The sequence below is a fragment of the Epinephelus fuscoguttatus genome, linkage group LG6 (genome assembly GCF_011397635.1).
Source record: "Epinephelus fuscoguttatus linkage group LG6, E.fuscoguttatus.final_Chr_v1".
Lineage (NCBI taxonomy): Eukaryota > Metazoa > Chordata > Actinopteri > Perciformes > Serranidae > Epinephelus > Epinephelus fuscoguttatus.
Window position 1 is genome coordinate 3,219,750 of NC_064757.1, and position 11,903 is coordinate 3,231,652.

Below are 11,903 nucleotides of genomic sequence, written 5' to 3' on the forward strand. Positions count from 1 at the left end.
GGGATTCCTTACTCAAGTTTTCCATTACACCTGTCCCACCATTATTTTCTTCTTTCATGCAGACATCTGTCAAATATGACCTGACCTAGGTATGTGTAATACATTCTAATCAGTGTTTGGTTGCCTGGGTATACCAGTCACTACCACCAAAGATTAGTCTCTTGCATTCATTTTGACAACTTCACATCCCTGAGGCCACATGTCCACAATAACACAGTGATTTGAGCATGTCTATATCAATATTTCACACCAACAGAATCTTCCCCACCTCCCTGTAGACACTCTCCCCTTGTCTTGAGAGGAGAGTCTATGATATCACAGCGGGGCGGGGACATATGTGTCTATAAGTACAGGTCGCACACAGGGAGACCTCTCTATGAAGTGGAGCTGAGCTGTGTCGATCTGTGCTGACAACAAGACACTGTAGGAGAGCAAGAGAGCAGAAGGGTGTACCTCTCTGTGCACAGACTCTGAACTGTGGATTTTATCCTGGAGCTGACAAGACTTCCTATCTTTAGGGACTCTGGATGAATGATCTAAACAACTTCTTACTTCTACAATTTTTTATTCCTTTAGAGGGTTTACCAGTTTCTCTTTTTGTTCATCTGCTGTAATCAGGATGCTTAGCCCTGTTCTGCACCACACCATTTCCACCCTGTTTGTGCTTGGCAGTGCTACAGTAATGGTGAGTTGCTGTGACTTGTGGCCACTTACTTTTAAACCTTCTCTTCTGTTTCTGAAATTTCCTGTTGATTTGAATTTGAATTTTAAAATTGCATCCACCCATTGTGACACATCCTGAGCTGACCTCTGACCCATTTCCCCAGGCAGAGAATAAGTGCCCTTCTGAGTGTTCCTGCAGCACCTCGCCCCAGCCATGCCCACCAGGCGTCAGCTGGGTGACCGACCACTGTGGCTGCTGTAAAGTTTGTGCTCGGCAGTTTAATGAGGACTGCAGTGCCACTGAACCTTGTGATCACATCAAGGAGCTACACTGCCATCTGGGGGCTGGAGGAGACCCTGAGCGAGGACTGTGTCGAGGTGAGGGCCACGGCTGGACTGAGTGAGGCACACTGTTAAACTAAAATGAAAACAACAACAAAAAAAAAAACAGCTATGGACTTCATGCCCATATGTTGATGTTATAATGAAGCAGCAAATATTTAATGTTTTTGTGTATTTGTGTCTTGTGAAATATTAGGGTGACCATATTTTGATTTCCAAAAAAGAGGACACTCAGCCCGGCCACAAAATAGCCTACTTAAATGATACTCGCACTTTACTCAAAGATGCCAATTTTAATATATTTAAAGTTTATATGTATGGATAGAAAATTCAGTTATATTACAAAATAATATCTCTCAAAGACAGAAATTCAGATAGGTCCCGATAGATAGGGGACACATACACACACTAGAGTGTGGCTACCTGATCCGAGCCCGACGTTGGGTTCGGTCAAAAATGTATAAATTGTATTCGGGCTCGGGTTGGATTCAGTCAGCTTTCAGTGAAAATGTAGTGTAAAAATAAATAAAATCCTATCTGTCCTGTTTATTGCTTGGGGAGTGTTATTTACATGACAACACCTGAACAGAACACACACACACATTGCCTCGAAGCCTCGGACCTCCCGCCTCTGTTTTGATTAAATGCTGAAAATATAATAAAAGAGGGAAACAGGTTTTTCCTATTTTATCTTACTTTGTTATATTTCTCCCTCTTCCCTTGCTGGAAGCCTTGGACCTCCCGCCACCCGCTCCCGTCTCAAACACAGAGGTCTCCCTCTCCGCGGAGCACCCAGCCTGTTAAATAGCCTGTAACCATAACAACTGTGTGACACAAACTCAGTGCTTTGGTCATTAAATAATGTCGGGCTCGGTTCGGTTTCGGACATGACAAAACAGAATGACTGTCGGGTTCGGACAGAAATATGCGGCCCGTGCCGCACTCTAACACACACACACACACACACACAAGGAAAACCGGGCATTATCATCAATTTATAAACACCCCCCGGATGCCCCGGACAGGACGTGAAAAGTGGACATTTTCGGGCAAAAGAGGACGTTTGGTCAGCCTATGAAATATTGCATAATATATTCAAGGTGCTCAAAATCTCTCAACTGAGTCACCATTCCAAAGTGCATAATGCTTATTCTAGGATCGCTTATTTCTTGGTAGATGGGAAAATACTGCCACATATCCATAATATAAAGTTTCACAATATCATTATTTCAGATCATGCTCCAGTCTCATTTTCTATGAAAAAATATGAATCAGTGGGAGAAAAAAGGAAATGGAGATTTGACTCTCACCTTCTCAATAATCAAAGCTTCTGCAAATATCTAGAATCACATATATCACTATTTTTTGAAGTAATGATAACAATGACATTTCTCTTACACTGTTATGGGAAACCTTCAAAGCGTATGTGAGGGGGTGTATAATTTCCTTTCAGTCCTTTCAGAAAAAATGTGACAATGCTGAGCAATTGGAGTTGGAGAATCAAATAAGGAAAATGGATGCAGATAATGTTCAACAACCGTCTCCAGAAAAATACAATGCAATTTCATCCCTCAAGTATAAACTCAATCAGTTATTATCACAAAAAATCTGCAAAACCTGTACCTTTATGAAGCAAAAACACTTTGAATTTGGAGATAAACCTCAAAAATTGTTGGCAAGGCAGCTTCGTAAAATAGAAAATGATAGAACCATCCATAGAATTAAATCTGAAAACAGTATACTCCACACATCACATAAAGACAGGCGATATGTAGAACTTTCTAGATTCATGCAAACTACCAGAATTAGATGATAATGATCGTAGTTGTTTAAATGGGGAGATTACTTGTGAAGAACTTATAAAATCAATTGAGTCTGTCAAATGGGAAAAGTCCAGGTCCGGATGGACTAGGGAATGAGTTTTATAAGAAGTTTAGTGGGCGACTCGCTCCCTATTTGCTTAGAATGTATAAACAGGCATTTAAGGACGGTGTAATGCCGCAAACCCTGAATGAAGCTATTATAACTCTCTTACCAAAAAAAAGGAAAAAAATTAGAAGAAGTTGGCTCTTACAGATCCATCTCTTTATTGAACACGGACCAAAAAATTCTAACTAAAACTTTAGCTCAAGACTTTGTGTGTTGATGGATGGATAAATTACTGTATAGTAATCCCACTGCAAGGATACTGACAAATCAGACATTATCTGCTCAGTTAAAATTATGTAGAGGTACTGGACAGGGGTGCACACTTAGCCCTTCATTATCTGCTTTAGTGATGGAGCCGCTTGCAGAGACCATTCGATGCCATCCAGATATACATGGTTATGACACAGAGCATACTGTAAACAAGATATCACTATTCGCGGATGATATTTTGTTATATGTATCTCAACCGAAGACTACAATACCCTCAACATTATCCGTAATTAATTAATTTGGTAACTTTTCTGGATATAGAGTTAATTGGTGTAAAAGTTTGCTGATGCCTATACAAATGGAGGATCATGGTTGGCTCAAATCACTTCCATTTAAAATAACAACAGGAAAATTCACTTACTTGGGAAATGTGATTACTAAAGAGTATGATTCATTATTTAAGGTGAACCTTCTTCCGTTAATAGATAAACTTATGGACAGTATTCAGTTTTGGAGGACACTTCCAAATGCATTAGTAGGGAGGATAAATACAATTAAGATGGTTTTTCTTCCACAACTACTTTATCTCTTCCAAAATATACCAATTTTTTTTCACCAAATCTTTCTTTAAGAGGCTAGATACAATAATTCTTCCCTTCATATGGAACTATAAATCCCATAGAATTAAGAAAGAATATCTCTGCAAACATAAGCTCCATGGAGGACTTGCTCTGCCTAATTTTATGCATTATTACTGGGCTTCAATTATCCGTCTTATTGCATCTTGGTTAGATGATACTGCTCTGCTTTCAGAGCAACTGAAAATGGAGGGAGAAGACTGTCTGCCATACTCTGTCGGTGCAGTTATTCTATCTCCAGTTCCTCTTGATAAAACATATTATAAATATAATCCCATGATACATAATACAGTCCTAGAAGACCTGGAAACAGATATCAAAATACTTTAAACTAAGAAAAATGTCCTTTCGGTTGCCGATATCAGTAAATCCCTCTTTCAGTCCATCTAATTTAGACAGGTCCTTCAGCATCTGGAAAGAGCTGGGGATACGTAATATAGGAGACTTGTATATAAACGGCACTTTTGTATCCTTCTCTCAACTTCAACAGAAATATCATCTGCTGCAAAGTCAACAATTCAGATTCTTTCAAATTAGAGATTATGTGAAAGTACATCTTCCCCAGTTCATAAATGCCAAACCAGATAAATCGGATGAATGTTTGAAAGGGTCTACTGGGGTTCAATCAACAATATATAAAAAACAAAATATATATTTACGATACATTACAAGATATGAGTTGCCCATCTACAATCGCTGTAAAAGCAGAGTGGGAAAAAGAACTAGGTATCCAAATAAAAGACAACATACGGAATGAGAGTCTAGCTTACATTCACACTTGCTCGATAAATGCACGCCACTGTTTAATACAGTTTAAAATTACACATAGATTGCATTACTCTATGTAAGGCAGAAGAAGGTAACTTACTGCACAGTTTTGCTCTCTGTCATAAAATACAAACTTATTGGAATTGAGATCTTTTTTTTTTTTTTGCAAAGATATTAAATGTTCAGATAGACCCAGATCCAGTTTTAATAATTTTGAGCATAGCGACAGAGATGAAAAAGTTGAAATGGGCACAACAAAGACTTTTGTCATATGGACTCATTATAGCTAAGAAACGGCTCTTGTTGTACTGGAAAAAGGAAGCTGCCTCAACATTGAAGTTATGGCTCATAGAACTGACCGATACACCGATTTATTATTAAAGATAAACAAAATGAATTTGAAAAAATCTGGCAACCTTTAATCTCATACCTTACAGGAAATAAAAAGGAAAACAAATTTTAACTCTAGTCTGAGACAGGGTGGGGAGGGGTGGGTGGGGCCGATAGGGGTGTGAATGAAGTTTGTTATGACCTGTGGGTCTGCTTTTTGGTGTATTTTCCTTTTATGATGTTGTTGTTTTGTGTTTCTGTTTTGCTTGTTTGCAAGGACATTTTTTAGGTGACATACAAGTATCACCAATTAATGTTTCCTTATCGTCCTCTTGTGTTTGTTTGTTTGTACAGGGAAGGGAAAAAAAAAAAAGAAGAAGCATGGCAAAAGCAGTCTTATTTGAGGTTGGCAGCGGATGTTGCGCTCTGACGTGAAAGAATGTGATGTAAAGCCACTTTAAATTATGTATAAATGTTGTGATACCTCCATGAATGCTTCAAATAAATTATTTGAAACACAATGTACTGCTGTGGACAGCAGCAGCAAAACGTGTTTTAGCCACCTAAAAATGTCCCACCTAAGAAAATTAATAGCAGTTTAAGTGTATGCTATACTGGGAGTATTTTTGCTGCTTTACCTTAATGTCAGACAGTAATCTCTAACTGAAAAAAAATGAAGCTGTTTCATCGTTCTATTCACAGCCAGACTCTACTGAGAGAAACACTGATTTAACATTTAACACAGGAGCTGCTGGTCTATTACTGCCTCTTTTATTATTTTGTTTGTGTTATTGTGTGGCTTTGGCATTTATAAGGTTTAGTTTGGGTTCACCAAAGTCACACAATGACAATGAGTAGTTAGTTAGTTAGTTAGTTAGTTACAAATTTATTAAAGTGTCCTGCACACCAGGGTGCCCAGCCCGCACGGGCTTACAAGACACTCACTTAAAATACACATATTACAATCCAAGACAGCCAAAAAAGGATACAGTCAATATACTCGGAATGCGGCTTATGGATACAGAGTTCTCCTTCGTAGCTGCCATGCCTTCTCCAAAAACTTACTTAAAGTAAACACTTCTTCCTTAAACAGCCAACATAACATAGAACATTCAGATATCCAAAACAAATCAGGATTCTTTACCTGGATCTTTTCAAATAAAATGTTTCTTAAACCATGATAAAGTGGACAATGAAACACAAAATGAAATTCATCCTCCACAACACCTAGGTCACAAAGCACACACAATCGCTGTTCTTCAGGAATACCTTTATACCTACCTACCTCAACTGCCAAGGGTAAAACACCCGCTCTTAGTTGAGCACAGAGGGACCTCTGTCCTTTCTTTAAATTAAAAGAAACATAAGGTTCGGTGGAATACTCACTTTTAATCTGAATATAGTTTCTCAGTTTTGCTTTTTTCCAAATATCCACCTTCCATTGCTGTTGGTGTAACAATGACAGTTTCTGTTTGACCACCTTTAAATTACACTGTAAATTATTCATAAAATGTGCATTTAAATCCAAGAGTGAAAAAACTGAAGATATCTCTCTGATCCATGCATGGTTGTGTACTTTATTCCAATTAAATATACTTTTTGTTAACCTCTCCTCTGGCAGGTGAGTTAGGCGGTTCCACAGCCTGATCATCTCACATCTCTGCCTTGCCAAACAACTTTCCCAACCTGTATCTCCTTCAATAGCTAACTTAGTAGTGTACTTATGCACCCCAAGGAAGCACCTCAAAGCTCTATTCTGAATAGTTTTGCATTCGGCAGCCTCCTCAGCGCCCCACACTCCTGCTGCATAAAAAAGGATAGAAGCAACCATAGAGTCATATAGTTTAGTGTAAGTAACAAAATAACTGATTGAGGCAGTGCAAGACAAGCAGCTCCCATGTTCAGCATTCTCAAATGACTGTTTTTGTCAGTGGAGTCTGGTGGCTTTGACAAGAGCGTAGATGGGGAACTGAAGCCGTCCCCTGTCAGAAAGGGCTGTCTGGTGGGAAGAGACAGTAAAAAATACTGTCAATATAACGTACAATTAAACTGATATTGATTTTTTTGGACGGGATTTTTTTAGATGGCTGAATTATGTTTTGTTGCTGACCCCTCCACAGCAGTGCATTGTGTAGCTTCTTTGTTGGACACCAGCACTTTTACAAACTGGGGGTGTACTGACAGACATCTACTGTAGGTTATACATTGACTATGGTTAAGTGCCCCATACAAACCCACTTCAAAAAATCTTTCCCTTTAAGGAACACTCAGATTGGATTGGATTGGATTGGATTGGATTTAACATATGACGATCAGTTCACTACTACTGGGAAGCACTACTTAGCCTTTGGAAACGGATGTTAAGGTCTCCAGGAGCAGTCAGTGAAAATAATCCCAGTGATGTCATCAGGGTTATTCTGGAGGAAACAAAACTTAACCAGAAAATCTGTGTGATAAACTGGAGGTGTAAATTTTAAAAGATGTGGACGTTTTCCAGCCAGGGAGGGTCGAATAAGAGGTGTAGTGAATGAATTTGCATCATGGGAAATGTCTCGTCCAAGGGTTTTGGAGTTTGATTACAGTAGGGACCGACAGGAATGATATTTCTGTTGCACAGATTGTATTTCCTTAAATTGCTCAAAAAGCATGAAATCATGAAATATTCCTCTTTAGAAATATATTTATTTTCTCAGTTTGATTCAGGCTGTGTTGTGTTTGTGTACAAACACAGTTTTTCAACTGTGTTCCTCTATGAAGTCCACAGGTCTCTTTTTACAGCTGTGTTTCTATGTTTTGTATATGCATGTTAACAGCTGAGGCCCAGGGTTTGCCCTGCGAGTTCAACGGGCAGGTGTACCAACACGGAGAGGACTTCCAGCCCAACTGCCAGCACCAGTGCACTTGTATGGACAGGGTGGTGGGCTGCATGCCCCTCTGTCCTCACCAAGTGCCCCTGCCCGACTGGCGCTGCTCGCGGCCCCGGCTTGCCAGGCCAAAGGGCAGCTGCTGTGAGAAATGGGTGTGTGACGACGACAACCACATCAGTGAGGAGCCAGACAAGCTGACACACACCTTCCTGTCAGACAGACAACTCCTTCCGAACCACATCAGTGCCCTGCTGCAGGCCCAGCCACACCCAGCTGCCACCAGAGGGGCCACGTTCAGAGGTAAACATCACAGTGTATCCCAGCGATGCTTTTTTTGGTGCCCACCACCATCCCAAAATATGGTCTGAGGGAGAATTTTTCATGTCGATGTGCATGAGATGGGCCAAACCGTGTCAGAATCACTCAACACAACATTTTCCACAATATGGTTAAACAAATCCTGTGAAAACTGCTTTGGAATCCATCTTGAACTGGTGTTAGAGAGATATTTAGCTTCTGACAAACAATTGAATTTAGCTCTAATTACATGATTTACCACGTCATTACTCTAACATTCCATCAGAAATATATACAGATATATATTCATTTCAGTTTCCAGTTCAGAGATTTTTTTTTGGCTTAACTTATGACTTAAATGAAATTAAATAATAATAATCATAATATAATCATTATTATACAAAGCTGATATTTTTAGTACACCCTGGACAGGTCACCAGACTATCACAGGGCTGACACAGGGAGAACATGCAAACTCAACACAGAAGGGTAAGTAATTTCTACTGTAGAAGTGAAGATTTTGACCTGGTATTAACACTACAGTTAAGGTCATGTGGTTGCCAAAATCTTTGTGATTCATCCTATGGTGAACATAATTGTCCACGACTAATTTCATGAAAATATGTCGTTTAGTTGTTGAGATATCCTCCTCAGGACCCAAGTGTGGGAAAACAAAACAACCAACTAACACCTCTATCCTCAGGTTCTTCCAGTGCTGGGGCAAAAAAATATCTCATGAGCTTTGAAAATGCATGACATTTTTTTTTTAATTTAACAAACACACTATATACTATGCTTGTAACTCATTGCCTTTGTTTTTTGTTGTTTCAGAAATGGTCTCCATCCCCATGTCTGAGGTGTTACTTAAATCCAGCTGTTTCCCACAAACTACAGAGTGGACTGAGTGTTCCACCACATGTGGAATGGGCATTTCAAGTCGAGTGACCAATAATAACCCAGACTGTCGACTGGTCAGAGAAACCAGACTGTGCCAGATCTGGCAATGTGGGCTGCAGCTTCCTGTAGCTAGCAAGGTATGCTAAGAAATGGAGATAAACATAAAATACTAGTGGGATGTAAAGGATATTGCATTACGAGCTCATCTCAATTTCTTTGAACAGTCCAGTACTGGTGGTGATTCAGCCTTGAGATGATGATGCTATATTTATCAGTCCTTAGGAATTCTAACATAGTATGGAAAATGCAAAGTGAAATCATCAAATGCTGCATTGTTCCTTGATAAAAATTAAACAGGAGTTTCATGATGTTGTTTTGATGGTGGCTCTGTTTCTGTCATCCAGAAAGGGAAGAAGTGTCAGCGAACTGTCCGCCCCCAGGAACCGGTCAGAATCACCTTCGCCGGATGCTCGACAACACAGCAGTACCGCCCTCGTACCTGTGGGGCTTGCACCGACGACCGCTGCTGCACACCCTCCCTCTCCCGCACTGTATTGCTCCACTTCCACTGCCCTGATGGAGAGAGCTTCTACAGTAATATGATGTGGATCCAGCGCTGCAGCTGCAATACAAGGTGTTGTGTACACAGCAGGCCCTCCAGCCCTTCAGTCACACTTCACAATGACATCCACACCTTCAGACACTGAGGCTGACTCGTCATGCCCAGTCCTGAGCTGGCACCCGGCTCCCAGGAACGCTGCTCAGCCTTGATTCCAATTTTTCCCAGTGGCCACTCGCAGTATTGCAGCAAAAAATCTCCTGCCACCCAAAACATAATTTTCCCCACTGACCACCATTATTTGGGAGAAGTCTGGAAAACTGTTGACAGAACACCTCAAACTGCAAACAAGGCCACTTATGACTCTTTCTATTAAGAGTTTTTGATCCATGAAGGTATATATGTATAAAAATTTCCACCAGCCGGGAAGAACTATTTAAAAGTCTGCGATTTCATCACAATGTAAAGTCTATGGGCTGAGCAGAAACTGATGGGCATGGCCAGCAAAAACACACTACTGCGCAGATTCAGTGGGCCGCATACACTGCAAGCTAGAAATATTTTTGATGTATGCATGCAGCAAGGCAATTGGACTGAATAAGCACCATCTTGGTATCCAGATCCAATAATACATCCATACCTGGCATGCTGTACAAAGACTCGGCACCTCTCCCTCCTTGAACCCACCACCTTACTCTCTGTCAGCACGCCCTCCCCCCAAATAGGCAATACACTCGCTTGCACTTTAAATTACATCAGTTTGTTAATGCTAGAAGAGTGTTACTTCTCTTGTACCAGGCAGCACTGAGGACAACACACTGCAGTTTGCTGCTGTGTTCAAGCACTGGCAGAGAGCTTTCACTGAAACTCCTTTTATGTAATAGTTATGTTGTGTCCTCTCCACAGAGGGCAATGTGACAATTTGTCATTCACAAAAGATTTGTTAGAACAGTAATTGAGAACATTTAAGAGAAATGATGGGAACTATGACATGCATTTTCAACAATAAGGAAGAAAGATGACAAAAGACATATTCACTATCAATGACAATGAGGGCTATGTGTTCTTTATTGCCCGTCCTTTGTGATACAGCATTTCCTACACATGTACTGGTTGTGGCATTGATTGTGTGTGTGTGTGTGTGTGTGTGTGTGTGTGTGTGTGTGTGTGTGTGTGTGTGTGTATGTGTGTGTGTGTGTGTGTGTGTGTGTGTATTTGCATGTTTGAATAATGAGAAACTTCTACAAGTGAGAATTTACAGAGAATGTGCTCATGATTCTACAGTATATACATGAAAGCATGAGTATACATATTTCACTCTTAGCTGTGGAGTGGTTATTTCTAGGATCACCTCATTTTTCGGGGTGTGAGTTTGTTTTTTCTTGTGTGTCCTTCACAGTGTACATACAATGCTTTATTTTAAGTAATAAAAAGATGCTATATATTTAAGACATGCGACACATGTTAATCGGATGTTGTTGTCTGTAAACTCCTGCACATCAAATAAAAACTTATCGACCTAGTGTCTTATTGTTTGGCTAATGATTTAAGTAAATGTATAAAGAGGTGTTGCAGTTGTTGCACTTTTAGTATTTGTTTTAGTGTTGTGGGTAACTCACTGGAAAGTCCACTTCGGGAATAGACCAACCAGAGGGTACTGGACAACCAATCACTATAAAATAGGAGATTTCCACATTTAGTTCACAAACCAGCTTCTCTAACCAGTCACTGCTTAAATCATTATATCAAACTGCAACAGTCAGCATGTACCAGAGGGAGCAAAGTTTGGGGACTAACTCATTTGATTTTTTTTTTTTTTTTTTTTTTTTTAACCATTGTGTTATATAATATTTTGTGAATTTTCTTATTAGTTTTCAGGCTATAGCTGCTGGGGTTTGGAGTGAAGTGAGAAAATTAAAATGAGCCTAAGGGCCCGACATGCCAAGTCAACAATCAGCCAATAGTCACCCTAGTTGGTGCGATGTGTTCTGCACTGTTGGCCCTTGTAGACCCCCGTCAGCTTTTTTTTTTTTTTTGACCTATTCAGCAAGTTGAATCTGTGGTGGCAACGGTGGAGCCCATTGGTGCATGAAATCACTCTGATTTACGGTACAGCTCAGAAAATAAATGTAAGTGAAGTAAATAAAGAGTTAAATTCAAAAGGGAGTGAGTTAAAAACAAACTTCTTACATTGGGTAAGATTGTTTGTCTTTATCCACTTTATAGTCTTTGTGGTGTGTTCATGCGCAACTTTTTGGCTGAGACACAGGCGATGTGAGGCGAAGTAGCAAGTGACTATGACAATGGGAGAGGCATAAGGGCTGCTGCTCTCTCAGATCACCTGGCATTAGCAGTATGGCTATGGCATATTTTATGCCCTGGAACTAATCAGCCTGTTTAGTA

At 40.0% G+C, this 11,903-nt stretch overlaps 1 protein-coding gene across 1 annotated transcript; it reads left to right on the top strand.

Annotated features, from left to right (window-relative positions):
• The first annotated feature begins 387 nt into the window (after positions 1-387).
• On the top strand, positions 388-10,713 carry ccn1l2 (cellular communication network factor 1, like 2). The gene is made up of 5 exons (XM_049578818.1): positions 388-685; positions 828-1,041; positions 7,694-8,047; positions 8,876-9,078; positions 9,346-10,713. The coding sequence occupies exons 1-5, from the start codon at positions 620-622 to the stop codon at positions 9,646-9,648; spliced, it is 1,140 nt and encodes a 379-aa protein (XP_049434775.1). The 5' UTR covers positions 388-619; the 3' UTR covers positions 9,649-10,713.
• Positions 10,714-11,903: the final 1,190 nt, after the last annotated feature.

Excerpts from the sequence above, each read along its gene's own strand:
- ccn1l2 (XM_049578818.1), top strand. The coding sequence starts at position 620 with ATGCTTAGCCCTGTTCTGCACCACACCATTTCCACCCTGTTTGTGCTT. Across the intron at positions 1,042-7,693 it reads TGAGCGAGGACTGTGTCGAG|CTGAGGCCCAGGGTTTGCCC; the intron begins GTGAGGGCCACG and ends GCATGTTAACAG. Across the intron at positions 9,079-9,345 it reads AGCTTCCTGTAGCTAGCAAG|AAAGGGAAGAAGTGTCAGCG; the intron begins GTATGCTAAGAA and ends TCTGTCATCCAG.